Raw genomic sequence first — 23,212 nt, forward strand, 5'->3', positions numbered from 1 at the left:
ATCGTCCTCAGTCTTTCTTATACGATATGTATATGCCCGAAAGGATCCATGGCCCGTCAAAAATTGTGTGAAATAATAGTTAACGCGCCTGTGTCTGCATTCATACCACCTCACTACATCAGGGATAAGGGTCCTCGTCCAGGCGGCTTTGCCTGTTTCTCTTGACCACTGATCCTGCCAACTTTCCAGGCTTCTTCTTCTTTCTTCTGGTCCTGAACTTATAGCTCCGTTACCCCTTCGATGCATTCGTACCCTCTCCTCTGTCAGAATGTGCACCGGCACAGCTCCGGCCACTACCTGTAGAGCAACGGTTGATACGGTTCTGTACGCGCTGCACACTCTGATCAGGGGTTTTCTTTGTGCTCTGAGAAGCATGTCTCTGTATTTGGCTTTATTTACAACTTCATGCCATACTGGAGCCCCGTATAATATTATTGACATAATGGATTGTAGCATTACTGCCCGTTTGTGTGATCCAGGGCCTCCTATATTCGGCATTAATTTTTGTAGGACTGAGGTCCTTGCCTCCGCTTTCCGACATGCTTCATGTATATGTGGGCCGAATGACCTTCTGTCGTCGAAGATTATTCCCAAATACTTAACTGTTTTCTGGGGTTTTAGTTCGGAGCCTCTGAACCGAAAATTAATGTCTTTTCGATCCCGCCGTCCCCTCAAGATAATTATCTCAGTCTTTTCTACTGCCAATTTTAAATCGTTGTTCTCTATCCATTTCGCGGTTTTTTCTATTGCTGTGTTTACTTTATGTATGATGCCCCGATTCGTGTCGTCCTCGATTAGTAGGGCTAGGTCGTCTGCGTATGCTATTGCCCTTACTCCTAGTGTTCTATTTACCTCTAGTACCCCATTGTATAATATGTTCCATAATGTGGGTCCCAGGACTGACCCTTGGGGTACTCCAGCAGTCATATTCATCTTATTTTTCTTCGTTATGCATACGCTTCTTTCCGATAGGTAGTCCTTTATTATATTGGACATGTAATCCGGGGCCCCCAGCTCGACAATCCTGTCGATGATGAGGCCCCAGTTCGCCGAGTTGAAGGCATTTTTAATGTCCAATAGAACAAGTACCACCCACCTCTTTCTACTTATTTGTGCCGCGTCTCTAATCCAGATCGCTGCGTCTACTGCTGATCGACCTTTTCGAAATCCGAATTGTTGACTGGATAGAGCTCTCTCACTTGCCAATACCCCTTCCAGCCTCTTCTTCACAAGAATTTCATAAAACTTGCCAAGACAGTCTAGAAGGCATATCGGCCTGTAGGAGGATGCCGAGTCGGGGGGTTTCCCAGGCTTGAGTAGCAATACCAGATTTGCTTCCTTTAATTCCCTGGGAAACTCTTGATTCCGCAGTAGATTGTTAAATACTCTTCTGATCAAACCTGGTTTCTCTGTTGCTATTATCTTCAGTGCCTCGGGTGGCAGACCATCGGGGCCGGGAGCTTTACCCGATTTGATTTCCTGACCAGCGGCTTTTATTTCTTCCTCCGTAAACTCCTCCACTACCGTGGGGAAAATCTTCAAGAAAGCTTGCTCCTCCTTGGCAGGAAAGAGAAGTTCCGCAGATTCACGCCGCTGGTCTTCGTCTAGTCTGTATGGGGCGATCATTTTGAGAGACTTCATTGTTATTTTGTATGCGTCTCCCCATATGTCATTTTCTAGCGCGTCTATCAGATTCTGCCACCTTTCCTTTTTCTCTTTCTTTATTTTGTTGTTTAGATTCCTCTTCGCTGTTTTATATATCTCATTGAGCTCGGGGTTGCCCTGGCTTCTTGTGTAATTCCTCCGAGCTCGGAGGCACACTTTCCGTAGTTCTCTTATCTCATCCGTCCACCAATAGGGGGTTCTTTCGTTATTTTTTGTCTTTTCTGTGGCCAACTCAACGGCATTAGCGAGTGTCTTCCTAAGTTGGCCGAGATCTGTAATTGCATCTTCGTCGATTTTTTTAATCTCCGACAGGTACCTGTTTTTGTTTAATATTTTCTCTCTTCGACCTATCGGTTTTCTTAGAACCCTCCCTTTAACCATCACCTCGTACGTTATGTAACAGTGGTAGGTGAATAACTGTTCGTCGAGGACATCCCAATTTTTTATGCGTCTGGATAGCCTTTTGGGTTGCAATGGTTACATCAATATGTGATTTGCTAGCCCCTCTTACGAATGTGGGTTTGTTGTTGTTGAGTACATGGAGGCTAGCCTGGGCTATCCATTCATTCCAGAACTCTCCCTTCTCATCATTCATGGGAGAGCCCCATGACCTAGATTTTGCGTTGATGTCCCCGACAATCATTATTTGCTTCTCTCTTGTAGCGATGCTCATTATTTCATCTACTTTTTGTTTGTAGTCTCTGATGGGTATGTTTGGAGATATGTAGCATGCCAGGAGACAAAAATCCTTCATCTTAATGAGAATATAATTTCCGCCCCTGACTATGCCACGCACGCCAAGATCTTTATTTCTGAAGAGCACCGCCACGTTTTTGTTTGTATCCTGCACCCAGCCACCGTCCGACGTTATTTTTTTGTTAGGTTCCGGGACGATGAGTAAGTCTATTTTTAGCGTGCAGGCTTTCGCGTGGACGAGATCGTGTGCCCGTTTTGCGCGGCCCACGTTCACCTGCATTATCCTTATACCAGGTTGATCCTTGAGGTTCATTTTTGGTTCAGTTCCCTAGAGAGTTGACCCGTATCCGTTTGTATATATTGAACACAATAAATATAAATAAAATAAAGGTGTAAATATAGAATGAATAAATAGGTAAATAAATAAATAAAAGATTAAAATGGTATACTGGACAATACACAACACACTAAGTTTTTTAAAATTATATGTGAAATTAAATTTTATATAAATAAAATTTATATAAATAAAATGTGTATAGATAAAATTTTCAAATAAATTAAATAAATAAATAAAAATATGTATGATTAAAATCGATAAATTTACCCTATAAAAGGTGATTTCCTGTTTCACTGGTGGGCTGTATACGGACCCACCTCCGTTCATCAGGAAACCACTTCTCACCCTTTCGCTTTTGTTTCTTTTAATGTTTTATGGGTTCCCTTTCCCCTCCCCTGCCGTACACCCACGCCCTATAGGCTGGGCATGTCATGCGGTCCATTCTATGACCCTCTTCCTTACAAGTTAAGCAGTACGCAGTGCTGCTACACTGCACCGCTGTATGCCCGTTTTTAAAGCAGTTGTAGCAGCATGCTACCCTGCTCTCCCCTGTGCACTCATAGGTGCTGTGACCATAATGGAGGCACTTATAACACCTTACTGGCGTATGGCGTTCCATTATGGGGCATATAACCCAACCTATTACTATCGTTCTATACCTCCGTAGCTCTTCTGCTTTTGAGGGGCGTACGGCTATGGTCGCCACCTGTTCCCCATGCCTATTTATACGTAGCGTTTTGACATCTATTTCGTCCTCGGGGATACCGGTATATGTTGTTATCGCGCTTATTAGCTGTTCTTCTGTAAACCCAGGGTCTATTGCCGTGATGGAAAAATAATTTTCTTTCTTCCGAACAGCCATGCTCATTCCCGTTATTTTACTGTCCATCTCCTTCTTCAGTTTCTCCGCTGCTCCCTTCCCCTTTAGTTTTACGAGGATGTCTCCCCCTTCTGTTTTTTTTAGCCTATTTACTTTTAAGCCAATCTTCCCTATATCAATTTTCTGATTCATCTCTTTTAATACATCAGTGTATGATTTCCCCCCCGTTTTGATTAGGAGCGCTTCTTCCTGCTCATGCCTCTCCCCTTTATCCATCTCCTTCCCTCTGATAACTATTTCCCATACTATATTTTCTTTTCTCCCCACAAATTCGAGAGCTTTTCGCACATCTTCCTTATTTATCTCGTTGTTAACGATGACTCTAACGGTTTCCGGGGGCTTCTCCCTTTTTTTTATTATATTTATGGCCTTTACAGCCATTTCATACATTCCCTGTTCACCCACTTTGGTTACATATGTGTACCACTGCCTCCTTTGGTTGGCCATAGAGCTTTTCTTTACATTTTCTATGTACTCTATGTCGCCCACTTTGCATTCCTCAATGATTTCTGCTACTTCTTCCCTGAGCGTTCTTATGACGCCCTCTACCCCTCCGTCTTTTATTTCGTTTTTAGTTATTATTATGCATTCTTTTTTTTCAATTGTCTCTTGCAGTCCCCCATGTTCCCACTTCGTTTTTTCAAACACCTTGTCCTCCCATTTCTTCTCGTGGATTTGACTAAAGGTGTCTATGTCTCCTCCCTTGTTTACAATTCCTATTATTTTTTCTGTTTCTTTTCTTTGTCTCTCTTGCTCGATCTTAATTTTACATTGTTCGCATCTTATATTTTTCTCCTCCCCTTGTGTTGTTTGATTTGGGCTAATTTTTCTGTTTTGCATAGAGTTAATTTCCCCTATGAGTTTTTTCATTCTTATTCTTTCGTCCTCTATTGGGCCTTCTGTATTAAGTATATCGAGTATTTGTTTCATTTTCCGTTGGACCTTTTCCCTGTCGGTTTCTTCTGGATATTTTTTGCTTTCTTCAAGTTTTTCTTTTTTGAATTTTTCATTTATCTCAAGGCTGTCCCCTTTTCTTTTTTTCATTTGCTGCATTTCTCTTCTGTCCTCTTCGTCGAACAAGAAGGCTGTTAAAACACTCTCCTCTATATCTTCCCAAGTTCCTCCCCTTTCTTCTTCCGTTTTTTCATCGTGACTTTCTGTGAAGGCTTTCGCTTCCAGGATTTTCACCGAGGGATCTTCCTCTTCTTTCTCTTCCTCCTCTTTTTCTTCTTCTTCTCTTGTATTAATTTCTTCCCCTACAAGTGTCGAGTGCTTTATGGCACCCGACCTGTTTAGTTTAGGCTGTTGATCGTGCCGTTGTAGCAATTCCCTTTCAAACTTTCTCAGCTCATCTTCATCTATTGTGCCGTCTTGCGACTGTTCTTCCCTATTCTCAATTTTACTAATTAATGCGTCGTCATTGTCCTTTTGCCTTTGGTCGTCGTTATTTTTTCCTTTAGGTTTTTTTGAGTTGGTTTTATTCATATGAATTCCCACGAGTCGGGACGTGCTACGCGTCCGACGTGGCAGTGCGCCCTTACCACGTTAAGGCTAGGTTCTTCGGGAGGTCGCCAGGTATCCCGAAGGGATCGTTTGTGATGCTCTAACCCTCGCATCTCTCATATCTTTGGCACGATGCCTTCCACCGTGATAGTGGGGATTATTTTATTGAGGTTTACTCCTCTAGGCTTTTTATCACGGTTGCCTCCGGACGCAGTAGCAGCCTGTGTTCACAGGCTACCTGGAATTTCCGCGTAACTGCTGCCTCCACTGTTACGCGGGATTGGGAGTGGATGTGTGTTGGGAAAGGTACTTTGGCGGGGTAAGACATGGCGGCTACTCGTTATGGGTATGTCGAAAAAGATTTCGAATAGAGATTTGTGATCGGAGTTCGACGGCAGAGCCCCCGCATGGTGCGTGGGGCTCCACCATCGACCCCCGGCCACAACGCTGGAGTGGGCGAGATTAACTTTAGGAATTAGAGTAGTCGCAGGGAAGTTGGAGGGTGAAATACGACTGCTGAAGGCGAAGGCGTCGCAACTGCTCGCCTCAGTTGCGCCGCCTTTTAGCGTCCAGCGGCGGTGTCCGGCGACCACCCGGTGCACAGTCGCTGGACGCTGGAACTGTTCTTGGTTTCATCGGTCGTGCTCCCCTCACAATTTTTTTTTAGGGACCACGACCGGTTACTCGGCCCTCCCACCGTCGTCGAGGTAGAATTACAGTCCCAGGGAGGGACGATTTACTTTCCTAAAATCAACGCAAAAACGCCATTCCCCATTCTTTTTAGGTACCAGCAACACTGGTGAAGACCATCCGCTGTGTGACTGTTCGACAACACCAAGCTTCAGCATTTTCTCCAGCTCCTTGTTGATCATACCCTGCTTAATTGGTGATACCGGATAAAACCTCTGCTTGATTGGTTCTTGTTGACTAACTACAATTTTGTGTTGAACTACATTAGTACAAGTTAATTTGTCTGGGTCGATACTAGAAAAATAAGAATCAACGAGTTCGTTAAGCTGTTTACGTTGCTCTGGTAGAAGTTCAGATTCCGATTGTATCGAATTAACCACTGGAACACTCATAACTTCCGAAGAGAAAAACCACTCTCCTTTTCGTAAATCTGGTACAATACCCATTCGCACCCAGAAATCTACACCTAGTACTAAAGAGTGTCTACACTGTGGCCAAACGAAAACATCAATTACCTTAACAACATCACGAAGTTTTATAGGCACCGAAGCTACACCTAATAAAGGACTCTGACTACCATCCGCAACTCTGCAAGACCCATCTGGAACAGTTTTTAAATGTACACCTAAACTACGTAAAATCTCCCATGTAGGCATATTTACAAAAACTTTATTGGCTCCACAATCCAATAAACCGAATACTGTCTTACCTAAGATATCAACTTCTACATAAGGACATTCACTGTCATTACTCTGTGCTAAAATATAATCTAAAACTAACTTAAATGAATAAAAATTATCACTACCTTCTTCCTTATCGACCGTTAACTGTCCGTTCCAATTCGAGATAGCCCGGTCGTCCACTATCTCCGGTTGCCGTTTCCCGAATTATTTCCAGAATTGTTTCCAGTTCTAAAATTATTATTGTTACGATTCTGTGAATTACATTGAGGACAAGTATTTTTAGTAAAACCTTCCTTGTTACAACCAAAGCATCTAAACACACGTTTTGGCCTCTTACAGTCCTTAACCACGTGACCATACTCATTACAGCGCCAGCATTTAGGTACAAACGCCTCTACTTCTTGTACAACGTGATGACGAGAAGAATTAGCTCTACTACTAGAAGAAGGCTTAAACGACTCAATATTAATTCGAGTTTGCTCAATTTTTCGACACAAGTCAATTAAATCAAAAGGAGTCTTTACTTCGACTAAAGTTAATCTTTCCTGATAAAAAGGTAAAATGTTTTTAAGTAACACCTGCATTTTTAAACTGTCCGGAACTGGTGTTGGCATTTGTTCGAACTTACTGGTCATCTTGGCAACAAACATACCAATAGATTCGTTAGATTCCTGAGTAGTATGAAGAATATCCTGCCAGATCTCATCTGCAGAAAGGGTAAATTCTTCCTTCATTAAGCTCACTAAACTATCCCAGTTGCTAGCATAGTTCCTATACAATTTATAAAAACCTAAAGCGTTACCAGTAAATAAATCTCTAGCACAAGAAAATAACTGAATTTTATTTACATTACGTGACCTACAATACTCCTCAACTTCTTCAAGAAAAACAGAAAAATTTTGTGGTTTACCAGAATACTTAATTCCCCACTTATATACAGGTTCTGAAGGAAAATTATTAGATGACAAGGAAACAATGGGATTAACTGTTGAATTCGAAGTTTGATTTGTTTGGTTACTCACATTCGGTGCAGAAATATTTCGAGTAGGGGTAGAATTACCATTAGGATCATTTAAATTAAGACCTGATAAATCAATATGATGATAAAAATTAGGATCAGTAGGCATCTCTACAGAAACAACATTACTAGTTTTCAAAACATTAGACTTAGTAGTATATTCACCTATCAAATCCATCAATTTCTTTAACAATGCAGAACGCTTTGACATTTCATCAGTGTCTGTACTGTGAATACGGTTCAATCTACCTGAAAGATGTGCAAACTTAGTCTCAATCCTTCTTATTTGGTTTGCAGTACCTGTAAAAGCATTAATAATATTCAGAATCTCTTTTAATTTATTTTCACAATTTGTCAACTCAGCAGGAATATCAGGGGGTAAATCAAAGTTAGGGATTTTGCCAGATTTTTCTAAAACAAGGCAACTACGCAAAGTACTATTTAACTCTTCTACCTTACAATTAGTCAAAATAATACCTCTCATTTGCAACTCAACTTCAAGTTCGTCTTTGACCAAACGGTCAACATCAAGTTTAAACGACATTTTCTTTTAGAGAAATTAAAATACACAAAAAAAAATAAGACAAGAAAACCTCTACCTCACTTTAAATAAAAGTACATTTAACTTTTGATTATTAATTTTCAACTCCTGCAACTCTACGTAACCTATGTCTTACTTGAACTATCTAAAAAAAAATAAAAATCTCGGGTGGTTGAAAAGCCCCTTAAGTTGGCCGCCAAAAATGTACCACAGCTATTTCTCAGTCGGAATTATTTTTATATTATTAGTTGGTTTGATTTAGATGAGCATGAGACATGACAGTTCAAATAAAACACTAGATAACTATAGAGAATATAATGTCAACAAAATTTTAAGTCCCTTTTTACATACAAATATTAATTTTGATTTCAATAGTTTATAAGAACAAAAGTAAGTAATTAATTAAAAAAAAAATAAACCAGAACCAGCTGTTTCCTTCACATAAATATAAAAATCATTGTATTTTAGTCCCCTTTTTAGACCCCTTAACCCAATCTAAATTGTACCTTGTTCTTTCTTGTTTTCTCCCATAAAATAAAATAAAATCTATTACCGTCCTTATTTCCTTCAATAAAAAAAATCATTTTGTCAAAATGTCACGTCAAATATCGAACTTCTAAATAAATCTGCCAAATTTATTATTTCCAATATACTGAATAAATGTAAATCTGGTAAATAAATGTACTTCTATTACTTCTTTGAAGCCTCAGGATCGATAAATACATACAATTACTGAATACCGGAACACCCTTTAACATACAAAAGGGTCTATTACACGACTCTCAGCCTGGCCATTAATAAACATCGAATTAATCTCTAGAGGATTTTCCAAGACAAATCTTTACGTGCCCCAAATTTCCAGCACACCAACGGATACCTCAATGAGAGAATTCCCAGTACATCCCACCAAAGGATTGAAAAAGTACCATTTCAATTAAAAAAACTGGGAATCCAAATCGCCGACCAGGCTTCAAGTGCTTTCTCAAAAATGTTTATTGAAAAGAATGAACGTTGTTGATTTGCTAACAAGGCGTTCAAAACAAAAAACTCTACAACAAAAATCTTCTCTCACTGACTCACACAAAAAGCATATACATCCAAACATACAAATTATACATCCTCCAAGGACAAAATAATCGGTTATAAACAACCAAAACTCAACAAACGTTACTACTAAATTTTCAACCGTAATAACACTTTAAAAAAGTTATAATAGGTTTTCCCCAAAAAGTGCTTAATTTTTTGGATATTCCACGTCGAAATATTCTATTTGAAATTTGGTGAATATGAATCTATTTTTCATTGACTATAACTCTGGTTCTACGAGATCCAGAGACCTAACGCGTACACCATTTTTTTTACTTTTTTATAAGCTATATTTTTGATAAGAACGTTTTTTTCGACAAAATACTTACTTTTTGAGTTATTTGCGAAAAACCGTCTAAAAATGTGGTTATTTTGTTGAAAAATGAGGATATTCACTCGCAAATAACTCGAAAAGTGTTGACTTGGCGAAAAAGCTCTATAGAACAAAAGTTACTTAAAATTAGTCAGTTTACCCATTTCCGGACTTATTTTGGACATATATTTTTTTACCCCCAAGAGGGGGTGAAAGTCACCCCCAGGGCAAAAGCACACATCGGCACAATATCACTTTTTTTCTTTGACATGTAAGCTATACGCATTCCAAATTTCATGTCAATCCAAGCGGTTCTTTAAAATTTAGAGCAAAAACCGTGAAAGAATGGACTATTCTTAATCGGCATAAGATCATGCAGTCTACTTTATTGGCTTCTTCTTGTTGAGAATACCACTCGATGAATTATTGCATATGCGTTGCAGCTTCTCTAGATTATTTACGCAAATCTTTTTCAGTTACAATAGATTCATCAACATAGCCACAATCAAATTCCAAGTCTGTGTCAGCTTCTGAATCTGTCTGGTCCGCCTTCGTTGCCATTTCAACGATTTCTTTATCTGTCAGCAATGGATAGCCGTTTGTGTCCTCATCACAAACCAAATTAACTTTCTTTTTTTTTTATTTTTTTACATCAAAATTTTTGCTTATGTAGTCAATACAACTTCTGTATGTACCCTGACGGTTAACAGAGGTGACGGTTAATGGAGAGACGGATAATCGAGGTTCCACTGTACTTGGCTTGGTTGTTGTCACGGTCTCCGCAAATTTTGTAATCCATTTTAAAAATAGTTCTAGGCTACCTAGGTACCTGAAATTTTCAGAATAGCTTAGAACTAGCTAACAATGCAATATTTAACTGCTATTATACAGGGTGATTGATTAGTGGGGTAAAGCTCCGTAGATCCGTTATAGTAATGGATAGATAAAAGTTAATAACAAAAATTGTAGCTAACTTTGAACTTCACATTACAAAATTAGTTAAAATGTTACAGGGTGTTCGATAACATAGTGACAGATCAGTTATGATTAACAGATTATAGTCAGATATAAGTTATGTATTTTTTTAAATAGAACACCCTGTATTTTATTTTATATTCAAAATCTTAACTTCTCCATTACAAAAATATAAAGGTTTAGTATGTTACACAAGGTATTTACCAATTATATCCAATTTTATATGAAAATCGTAATAAGTTTAACTGTCTTTATAAGTAAAAATAAGCACAACGGCAATAGTTTATTAATGACATATTTTTTTATTTATTGTCAAAATTTTCATAAATAATCGATATTGCTAATTTTCTTTATATTGAATACAGGGTGAGTCAAAACGCAAGTACATTATTTTCTCAGTAATTTTAAATAAAACACCCTGTATTTTATATCACTATCGAAAAGTACCATTACCGTACTTTAATTTTTATATAACATTCCCTATGTCTAAATTTATTAGTTTTCGAGATATTTTCATTTTTCAGAGCAAATTATTAATTACGGGTTTGAATCTATCCAAATTTTAGGCAAGCCGTAACTGAATTGTCTAAAACTGACAATTTACGATTACTGATTATCAATCTGTGATCAAAGTTGGTTACAATTTTTGTTATTAACTTTTATTGCTATTTATTACTATAACGGATCTACGGAGCTTTGCCCCACTAATCAATCACCCTGTATGGATAAATCGATTTTTTTATTTCAAACTATTTTAAAAATGTGACTAATGCAATGATATTTTAAAGTACGTTAATAAATCGATATCTACAAATTGATGGTGGATCAGTGGCATTAGACTGCAGATCGAGAGTTCCCTAGTTCGAACACGGTTGTTGCGTATCTTTTTTAAATTTATTTAAATAAATAATTAAAAGTTGAAATACTTAAAATTCATATTTTATAAGTTAATTATTATATATACCATTTTAAACAACCGTGGTATTATAAAATGTACTTTTTTTATTATAGTGTAATTTTTGGAATTTTAAGTATTTTATATCGTCAAATTATTTTATATTCTCTCCTATAAATAGTAAAAACGTTTTATTATAAAAAAGTTCTTTTTTATAAAAGTGTAATTATTTCAAGTTGTTGTAGCCCGTTAAACAGCTACACCTCTCCAAGAAATCAATGCACGACCTTAAAAAGTGGTCATTTTTAATGTCTCAAATTTTCTAAACCTGTTGTCCGATTTAATTGATTTTTTAACATGTTATAGCCTTATTCTTTAACAATATCGCAGTAATAATATTGTTGTTAGGCAGGTAAATTGTCATTGTATTGTATACCGGTTGTACCAATCAAACTATGATTTTTTCTCAAAGTTCGCGTCACCCTGTGGAACATTCTAGCATTTATAAAATACTGAAATTAAAAACCAACTAAAGCCTTATGTTTTCTGAAAATTCTGTTTTTTGATTCCTTCGCCTATGTTGCATAATAAAAAAGTTAGGTACTTTAACAATTAGCCTTGTTTTTCATCAATACAGGGTGTCTATCAACAAGGATGGCAAACTTTAAGGGGTAATTCTGCATGAAAAAATAATGACAGTTTGATTTATAAACGTATGTCCGCAAATGATTCGTTTCCGAGATAGGGGATGTTGAATTTTTTCTTACAAACTGACAAAATATTTATTGCTCTAAAACCGGTTGAGATATGCAAATGAAATTTGGTGGGTTTTAAGAGGTAGTTATTGTGCATTTTTTGACATACAATTAAGAATTTTATGTTCACCATTGCCGCTGCCGCACATAAGGGTCATATGACCCGTATGCACGCGAATGGTGAATATTCAATTCATTATAAATATAATGGATAACACCATAACCTTCTTGGTTTAGATGCCTGTATGACTTTTTTAAAGTTAGAATCATTGACACACTTTCTCTTTTAAGGCACGATACACTCAACCACGCAACGTACGGACAGATATACGTAAATAATTCAACGTTTTCACATTTTTTCAAAATTGGGTGAAAACAACATACATATTTTATTTAAACTACTGCATATGCGCAAATTTCATATGTTTTTATTAGCATATTTGCCTAAGTTTAGTAATAAGTATAGGAATAAGACTTGTATTTATACAAACGTTAATTCGAAAACAGCACTTATTTATTTCATGTAGTCATTTCATGTAGTCCTGTCGCCAGGGGGGGGTACAACGGCCTCCTGTATTCAGATGGACTTACCCAAGTTTTTTTTATGTATTTTGACCCGTAGAACACGAATTTTTTGGGTAACAGTTGATCCGGATGTCGATAAGATTGTTATAAACAAAGAAGTTGAAGAATTACATAACAGCGATTTCTCGCAAAACAAAACATGTTTTTGTATTTTTTGGGCCATTCTAACCAAAAAGTGTTTCTACAATTTTTTTCGTAGGATGCATAGTTTTCGAGATAAACGCGGTGGAACTTTCAAAAAATCGAAAAATTGCAATTTTTGTACCCGAATAACTTTTGATTAAAAAATAAAATAGAAATTGTGCTTACCGCATTTGAAAGTTCAAGTCAAAGTATATCGGTTTTAGTTATTGGCATTGCTAAAAATTTATTATTTTATTGTTAAACAAAAGTATAAACACCTAGTGCTGGAGTGATATTTTCAATGATTTCTCATTTAAAATCGAACGAGTAGATAGAGTAGGTACAAGTGCAAGCGAGGCTATTTCTACGTAGCATGCATGTAAACGCATGTATTAGGCACGGGAAACACTATGTGTTTATAGCTTTTTTTAGCAATAAACACATACATTTTTAGAAATGTATATATTCGAAACCGATAGAATTTGACTTGAACTTTCAAATGCGGTAAGCAGAATTGCTATTTTATTTTTTAATCAAAAGTTATTCGGGTTCAAAAATTGCAATTTTTCGATTTTTTGAAAGTTCAACCGCGTTTATCTCGAAAACTATGCATCCTACGAAAAAACTTGTGGGAACATTTTTTGGTTAGAATGGCCCAAAAAATACAAAAACAGGTTTTGTTTTGCGAGAAATCGCTGTTATGTAATTCCTCAACTTCTTTGTTTATAACAATCTTATCGACATCCGGATCAACTGTTACCCAAAAAATTCGTGTTCTACGGGCCAAAATACATAATAAAAACTTAAGTAAGTCCATCTGAATACAGGAGGCCGTTGTACCCCCCCTGGCGACAGGACTAATGCCTTCATTTCATGTTTTCATTCAAACCTAACTAAATATTTAAAATAATGCTAGAACATATTTTGTAATTACTTGTTTAGTTTTTAAGTTACTTATACAAATTTATTTGGTCTTCTAAATACCTTTTTAATTTTAATTTGTGGGCAATTATTTTAAAAATTTTTGGACAAAAATTTGTATTTACATATATAGTAACTTCTGTGTAAATTTCAAATTTTTTCCTTTTGTAATTTGAATAAAATAAGAGAAGTTTGACGTTATTTATATTGGTTCCCTTATATCCCGCCAGCGATTACTCTGTGAGTGACGTCATGCGCTCGGCAGACGAAAACTCGTTTATAGGATCATCCGGGCCTGCTTTTAAGGGAATGGGTACGAACTTTCGGCTTCAATGCTATTTAAATGGGATTCATTTTTTTTTTTTTAAAGTATTTTTTTAAAATTGAAACGCAGTAAGATCGTTATTATCGAGGGCTGAAAGTCCCTGAAAACTTCTATAATGTTTATTTTAATAAGTTACAGGGGTGTAAAACTAAGAGAAAATTTAGTGTGATTTTTAATTTCAAATATCTCATTCCAAAGACACTTTTTATTCATTCTAAGGGATTTTCGGCCCTCGGTAATAAAGTAATTTTTCATTCTGCGTTTAAATTTTTCAAAAATACTTATTAGTTTTTTCAGGATTCAAAAAAGTGATTACATTTAAAATACATTAAAAATTTTTACAGGCGTCAGAATTTTGTATCCTTGTTCCTTTCCCCTTAAATTAAATTGCATGAATTTTTTCTTTAATAATAATTACGCTGTATAGTTTTGTAAATAATTAGGTTATAGTCGGTTCGCTAAACTCAGACACAACTGGCTAGAAATTTTAGTCGGTATTTTTTTTTTTTGTTTTTTACCAATTTTGCCAAAATTGGCAAAATTACTAACTATTTAGTAATTATTAAATATTTAGTAATAATTGTTTTTTGCCAATTTTAATAAAATTGGCAAAACTATTTACTAAAATCACTAGCCAGTTGTGCCTGAGTTTAGCGAACCGACTATACATATACTGCCGTGCTAAGCCCAAAGGCGGGAACTGATTTTTTATCGAAAATGAGATTTTTGTATTTTTAGGTAAAATAGGGTATTTAGTATATATTTATAAAGTTTTTGGGGTTGTAGAAGCATTATATTTTAAATAAAATTGCAATTTTGTTAGCGGTATCTACATTTTTCAGTTAAAATACTAAGCCATTTGGCGGCAAATGTTAAATACTATGGCGTTTTGACGGTATCTGCTACAGTTGCCGTCCATATACCTTAGCATATTGCACTTACCGCTAATCTACTTTCAAGAATGCTACGCCTACATTTAGAAACCGCCAAATCGCCTTAGTATTACAAAGTAAATTCGGCCTAACTTTACAATAAATTATTGTGTTAGTTAAAAGAGTTATGTGTGTGTGTGTTCACAAAGAGGGGATGGCATTAGATAGTTAGTAAAAGAAATAATTAGCGAGGATGGTAAGACATTTTCGAGTTTATTATATCTATTGAAATGTATTTTCATTTTTGTTTATAATATTTCAAGAATTAACCAAATTATGTTGTCCTAAATAATATGAATCTGCCCCAAGTGGATGATTTTTTATATCTTGAATTAGGCAGTAAGAGATTTTCATATTTAAAAAATATGTCTTTTTTTTAATTAGGTTTTAAAAACTTAATAATATATCCACACGCTGTCCACAAACATTTTTAGAAAACGAGACTTAAAATAGGTATTATGTTTTTTTAGAAAATCAAGTAGAGTCGAGTAAGAGTTGTGAACCACGAGGTGATACCACTGAAGACAATATTGTATAAAGAGAAAAATTTATTGTAAAGCAATTACAAGAGGTGAAAAAAAACTATGTTCAGCCTATACAGGCGCAAGGTTCGTTTCATACTTTGTTTCAAGGTTTGTTTCAGTTTTCTGTATGTTTAAACCCTTTGTTGGTCGTACATGGGATTAGAATTAGCAGTCCCATTGATTGCATTTTTTTTTGTTTAAATACCAGTTAATATCATTGTTTAACTAGATAATGTCTAGTAGTCTAGTTATACAATGCTATTATAGATACGGGATTGTAGATTTGGGATATCTTTATTTAATCTTTTGAGAATTCTTTACGTAAGTTTTATACAAAAATGCTGGTTTTATTCCTTTATAAATTTTCTAAGAATGCGTCAGGTGCCTGGATAATAATCCAAAAATTTGTTTGCATATTTTAAAAATCTTATATATCCCATAATTAGGTATTTTTCGGTCTAAAAGACAATGGTCATCATATTTTAATCATAACATATAACTAGTTTGTACAATATAACTAATAAAATGTTAAAATTTGTCCTAATTACTGTAAATTATGATATTTTCCCAAATATAATATTGTGAAATACCCAATAATATAACAATACATAATAATATTAGGGCAGGTGTCGGCGATCATAAAAATCTTGAAGCTCTATAATAAAGTCCACTTTACATCAACAATAATTGAACAAGAAATTGACAACAAGTTATTCAAGGTCAAATTTGACTTATAGAAAACACAATTCTACATCCAATTTTGCCGTGAATAAAAAGAAAATAAAGAAATTTGACAAAATAAAACATATCCAATTGTTCTATTTCATCAAATTCCTTCATTTTCTTTTAAAAACCATACATTTTGTACACGTCAAATTTGGCCTTGAATAACTTTTGTCAATTTCTTGTTCAATTTATTGTTAATGTAAAGTGCACATAACTCAGGCCTGTCGTAAAATAGCAAACCTTTGTCGCTAAGAAACAAAATAAAAATAGCTGAGAAAGTCAAGTATGGTTTACAATCACATTCACAGTTGAAGAATTCTTTAAAACGCTTCAGCAGATGTTTAAACATCTATAACAATCTGAACGAATTCTGTTTAGTATAAGTACAGTTCTGCCCAAATTATTAGACGCACTATAAAAGATTTTATAAAAAATGTTAATTATGAGGTAATACCATTGTATTGTAATACTAAATAGGTTTTGTATATGTACCAGACACAAATTATGTTGTTTGGTGGTCTATTAAATTGTCTATATTGAATCACAAATAGAACATTAATATTAATGAACCAATATGTATTTATTGACTCTTGAAAGAAATAGATATAACTACAACTAAATATTGTCAATTTGTTGTTGTCATATTGTAGCTCAACAAAATAATAACATTTAATAGTACTTTAATTCTTTCAATTTAATAAACTGTAATACACAGAAAAGCTTTTTATTTCATATCAATCACAACTGTAAACCACTTACCGCTAATAGGCTTAGTTTTATAGTAAGTTTTGATAAAACGTTTTAGCGGTATCTACCTCTTTTGATATAAAACTTTGTTTTAAAATATAATTAATGGTTCCCTTAATAAACTGGGGCATATATCATGCATAAAAACTATTAGCTAGTCCATAAATCCCTTACGGGCCAAAATTTTAGCACTCAATTTTGAAATCGATTTTGCCACCATTTTGTGAAATGTTAGTTACCGCCTTTGGGCCTAGCACGGCAGTATAAATTTATTTGTAGTTGGAGTGCATTTTTTGTAATATTAGTCACCTTTCACTTTACATTTATTTTCCTACAAATATTACTTGTGAATAAATACACTGCGCGTCAGAGAAAACGGGCACCCCGCAAAATGGGTCATTTTTGATGATTTTGACGATTTAAGTGATTTTTTTAATATGTTATAGCCTTATTCTTTAATATAATAATATCGCTGTAATAATATTGTCGCTAAAAGGTAAAAATTGTCATTGTATACAGAGTGTACCAATCAAACTGTGTTTTTTTCTAAAAGTTCGGAACACCCTGTGAAATATTCTAGCATTTATAAAATATTGAAATTAAATCCCAACTATTAAATAAGGTCCAAGAAGTCACCTACGTGAAAAGTGGTCTAAATTTTTTTTAACAATTTTTTTTTAATCAAATTGAAAAAATCAATATATTCTGCCCGGACAATTTTTTTTAAGTTTGTTGGACCATTCTGGACAAAAAAGTTCTCTTATAATTTTTCTCTAAAGTTGATCGCTTTCGAGTTATAAACAATTAGGTCTGGATCCCGCGTATGAAAAAAAAGTTGATTAATAGCAAGCTGAAAATTTGTTAATAGCTTAAGGGTGTCTAGTCGGATACACTTTGATATATGGGAACACTGGAACAGGGGCAATTTTAATTGTGGAACAGGTTAAAAATTTGGAACGGTCACACCACGAAAACGGCACATTTATTTTTTCCGACAGAACAGACTTAAACTCTCCGAACAGAGATTAAACTCTCACGCAAAAATCAGACTGCTATTTATCTCCTGTCATAATTCCTGTCATTTGACATATTCTACATGTTCCACTCATTAAAACGCCCATTTGGTGATAAATAGCAGTCTGATTTTTGCATGAGAGTTTAATCTCTGTTCGAAGAGTTTAAGTCTGTTCTGTCGGACAAAATAAATGTGCCGTTTTCGTGGTGTGACCGTTCCAAATTTTTAACCTGTTCCACAATTAAAACTGCCCCTGTTCCAGTGTTCCCATATATTAAAGTTTATCCGACTAGACACCCTTAAGCTATTAACAAATTTTCAGCTTGCTATTAATCAACTTTTTTTTCATACGCGGGATCCAGACCTAAATTTAAAATTGAATAAAACCAAAAATGGTGATTTTCAAGGCTTAATAACTCAGTTAAAAGTTATTATTATGAAAGTCATAAAGTGACTATATCAAAGTTTAAAGCCCCCCTACAAGATCATGAAGACATTTTTGTCATTATTTTATTACTAAGCTGTTATTTTTAAGTAATAATAATGAGCGCCTGCTCGTATTAGGTGGCGGTCTATGGTGAGTGGGAGAGAGATGCCATTCCGGTAGTCCAATCGGGGCATCATACTCACACTCACATTTACAGCCGCGTCAATACGATCTTCCGGCTTATTGTTAATAATTAAAAATAACAGCTTAGTAATAAATTAATGACACAAATTTCTTCAGGATCATGTAGGATCAAGTCATGTTTAAACTTTGATTTAGTCACTTTCTGACTTTCATAATAAAAATTTTTAACCGAGTTATTAAGTCTTAAAAATGGCCATTATCGCGTTTTTCAAATTTTAAATTGCTTATAACTCGAGAACCATCAACTTTAGAAAAATATTACAAGAGACCTTTTTTTGTCCAGAATGGTCCAAAAAACCTAAAAAAATTTGTCCAGATCGGAATTATTAATTTTTGCAATTTGATTAAAAAAAATGTTAAAAAAAATTTGGACCACTTTTCGCGTGGGCGACTTCTTGAACCTTATTCTGAGGTGTATTACAAATGTGAGTATGCAAAAAAATCTCATGGGAATATTTTTTCTAACGAACCCACCGTTTTCGCGTTGTCTATATAGCCTCAGGTCTTCTTGACATTCTGTTTTTTATTCATTCGCTTATGTTGGATAATAAAAAAGTTAGATACTTTAACAACTAGCCATGTTCTTCATCAGTACAGGGTGTTTCTAAATAAGTGCGACAAACTTTAAAGGGCAATTCTGCATGAAAATGTAATGACCGTTTGCTTTATAGACATATGTACGCAAATGCTTCGTTTTCAAGATACGGGATGTTGAATTTTTTCTTACAAACTGACGATTTATTTATTGCCCTAAAACCGATTGAGATATGCAAATGAAGTTTGGTAGGTTTTAAGAGATAGTTATTGCGCATTTTATGACATGCAATGAAGAATTTTATATTCACCATTGGCGTGCATAAGGGTAATATGACCGGTAATATGACCTGTATGCTCGCCAATGATGAATATAAAATTCTTAATTATACGTCAAAAATGCGCAATAACTACCTCTTAAAACCTACCCAATTGCATATCTTAACCGGTTTTAGAGCAATAAATAAATCGTCAGTTTGTAAAAAAATTCAACATCCCGTATCTCGGGGCATCATTAATTTCAGTATTTTATAGATGCTATAATATTCCACAGGGTGTTGCGAACTTTGAGAAAAAGCACAGTTTGATTAGTCCACCCGGTATACAATGAAAATTGACCTGTTTAGCAACAATAAGGCTATATATAACATATTAAAAAAATCACTTAAGTTGGACAAGAGGTTTAGGAAATTCTAGACATAAAAAATGACCCATTTTGTGGGGTGCCCGTTTTCTCTGACGCGTAGTGTATTTTTTCTACACGAATTTTCTTGCATTTCATTATTTTGCGCAAATACTTTAGAATTTTTAGGATTGCGATCGGTATACGTCACTAAAAGAGGATCCCAACAGAGTGTGTTGAAGCACGCTTCATCAATTTACCAATTCAAACGTCCGCAAAGAGAAATAGGAAGTATATAAGGCAAGCCGCATACCAACGAAACATGAAACGAAGAACATGAAACATGAAACGTAAAACACGTTTCATGAAAATTAAATACGGCTAAACAAATCTTGAAGTCCGCCTACCAATGAAACGAGTGTGATTCATGCTCGTAACACATTTTTATTTTCGGAAAGTTTCATAAATGGCCGGACGTCTATTTGTTTAGCAGTGTTTTATTTCCATGAAACGTGATTTACGTTTCATGTTTCTTTGATGTGCGGCCTGCCTTAGAGTGAAAAGAAAAGAAAAGAAAGCATACGTGGCACCCTTAATAAACATTTACTTTGTGATAAAATCAGTCGGACCATCATGTACACCTCAAGGTATACCGACAGTGTTGGCGTTAGAAATATTAGTAGGTTGGTTAATTCACACAACGATAAAAATTACAACACAACGTCGGTTGACCACAAAATTACCACGGCGTTGACCGTACCTCCGTTGCTGAGTTGGAAGGGTCTTGTGTCGGCTTCTGATTTTCCTTGAACTGTACCTCATTTACCGACAAATGATGGAACAAGCCAAGCCACTCCGCTCTAGCCATAAATAGGGGATTTAAATAATATATAATAAGTCAGTCTTCTACAGCTGTCGCCGCTTCTCGCATCCTAATTTCCAGCGTTTTCTGTCGAAGCAATCTTCAGTTTTTAGATCTCTGGCGGTCATTGCATCTTCGACATCTTCTCTCCAGGATCATCTTGGTCTACCTCGTTTTCTTCTAGTGAGTGTAGTCCATTTTTCTATTTTTTTCGGCCATCTATTTTAGGCATTCTCTGAAGGGCTCTTTTGGTTTCGATTATGTCTATTATATCTAGGTCAATTTCCATTTCTCTCCTAATATCTTCGTTTCTCACCCTATCAAGTCTAGTGAGCCGACAACATCGTCTCCAATAGTTCATTTCCATGGCCTTAATTTTTGATTTGTTTCTTTGGTTTATTTCCCAGAGCTCGGCGCCGTACAGCCCAATACTTTCTATTATCGTTTTATACATTCTTCTTTTATTTTCTTTTGTTATTTTATTATTCCACAATAGTCCTTGTAGCTGTCTGGTGGCTGATCTTGCTTGGCCAATCCTGGAATGTATTTCGTCTTTACTCCCTGCTTTTGAAGTTATTTGGACTCCTAAGTATTTGAAGGTTTCTATTGGTTTTATAGTTCCCATTTCAATTTGTAGGCTTTCTGGTGTTTCTTCTACAACTAAGTACTCGGTTTTTTGTATATTAATTGTAAGACCCCACTTAGTGTACTCCTTTTCCAGTTTTCTGAGTATATAGTCTATATCACTCTCGTTTTCAGCTAGAATGGCTTGGTCGTCAGTATATCGTCTGAACGGTCGTAGTGTATTGTGTACAATCTATCGTCATCGATTGGGATTCAGATATTGCAGCACTTTCTTCTCCACAGTGAGAGCGCCTCGTTTAAATATATTTTAAAGAGTGCAGGTGCTATGCAGCAGCCTTGCTTTAGGCCCTTACTAATAGGAATTTCTCTCGTTAATTTGTTTCCAGTTTTAATGTTTACCGTCATATTTTTGTAAAGTTGTTGTACTGGTTGTATATTTTTTTGCTTATTCCTTGTTTTTCCATTGCTATCCAGAGTATTGAAAGTGGTACACTATCGTATACCTTTGTCAGATCTATAAAGAGACTATATGGGTGGAAAGGTTGTGGGCTAATCTTTTATCAATAACCTGCTTTAGAGAAAATATGCTGTCCATACAGGATCTGCCTGCATGAAAACCATTTTGTTCTTCTACATCTGTAATTTCTGTTTCAATTTTATTTTTTATTATTTTTCCATAGTCTTGAGAGTGAGTTTATGACACTAAGCCCCCTATAGCTTGAACAATTTTTTCTGTCTCCTTTTTTGTAGATGTTGTTAATATGTGCTTTTGTCCACTCCGGTGATAAGTCATGACCTTTATAGAATAAGGTGAAAACATACGGCAGTAATTCTCGTAATACTTGTGGGTTGTGTTTTAGTAATTCGTTCGGTATTCCTTGTGGTCCGCATGACTTTCGATTTTTTAGAGTTCCTACTTTTTGCATTCTCTACTTCCTGTACTGTTATTTCATATTCTTCATCGTATTCTACTTCATACGTTGTTGTACTGATGTTCGTGAATTGCGGTCTTGTTTCAGTCAAAAGTTGTGAGTAATATTCGATCCAAGATCTTTCTTCTATTAAATCTATTCTACTAGTTTCTTTTCTGTTTGTTCTCAGATTTTTTACTGTTTTCCATGCTTCTCTTGATCTTGTTGACCCTATATATATTTGTTGAGCAGTGAGCTCTTCGCATTTATTTTCCCAGGAAATATTTTTTGCTTTCATTACTAAATGTTTTAATCCTCTGTTTGATCTTGCATGTGTTCTTCCGTTCGTCTATCATCTGGGTCATTTGTTTGCAGAATTTTTTGATACGCTTGTTTCTTGTTATGTACTGCATTAGCAATGTCATCTGTCCACCACAATGGAGTATTCTTTTCGTTCCTTGGGATTGTGCCGAGCGCCTCAGAAGCTGCTTCATTGATTTTATTTATTATCTCCTTATAGGTATTCTGGGCTGAAGAGTAGATCAGGTTTGTTAATTTTTGGCTAAGCCGCAGCTTATAAAAATAGGGGATTTATCTTCTTATATTATCTTTTTATATTTTTTCAGGCTGTTTAAATCATTGGCCAGCTTCGAAGAAGTGGACAGACTTAAATTATTTATTAGAAATAGCAGGTGACCGCACTGTACCGATTGAAGTAGGTTCCCAGTATACTCATGAAAACTGGTCTCAAAAATTGATGACACTCAAAGATTTTGTTACCAAGCATTATCTATCAGAAGATGGAAACATAGGATATTTAGCCCAGCATAATTTATTTGAGCAGGTATGTACAGTAAGTACAAATTTAAAATCTTCTGTGTATTTAAGTCATTTCAAATGATCGAAAAAGCGCGCGTGACGTCATATCATAATATTTTATAATGACATTAGAAGTTGGCATCAAAATACCAATAATAACATCTTTCCCTCGACCTAGGTGGAACTTTAAAAAAGCAGACTGGGCGACTTTTACTGCGAGATTGGACAAATGTCTCGGATGGATAACCCCAACACGTACAAACTATATGAGGTTTGTTGGCGCAGTTATATCTACAGCGAAGAAAACTATACC

The 23,212-nt window shown here is 35.4% G+C and overlaps 1 protein-coding gene across 4 annotated transcripts in view; it reads left to right on the plus strand.

Annotated features, from left to right (window-relative positions):
* Positions 1–23,212, plus strand: part of LOC126891953 (bifunctional peptidase and arginyl-hydroxylase JMJD5-like) — an 82,116-nt gene that overhangs the window by 34,093 nt on the left and 24,811 nt on the right. For all 4 annotated transcript variants that reach the window (XM_050661306.1, XM_050661305.1, XM_050661304.1 and 1 more), the window contains exon 3: positions 22,707–22,924. In XM_050661306.1, coding sequence (XP_050517263.1) covers positions 22,707–22,924 — 218 coding nt within the window. The remainder of the gene's footprint in view (positions 1–22,706; positions 22,925–23,212) is intronic.

The sequence above is a fragment of the Diabrotica virgifera genome, chromosome 9, assembly GCF_917563875.1.
Source record: "Diabrotica virgifera virgifera chromosome 9, PGI_DIABVI_V3a".
Classification (NCBI taxonomy): Eukaryota; Metazoa; Arthropoda; class Insecta; order Coleoptera; family Chrysomelidae; genus Diabrotica; species Diabrotica virgifera.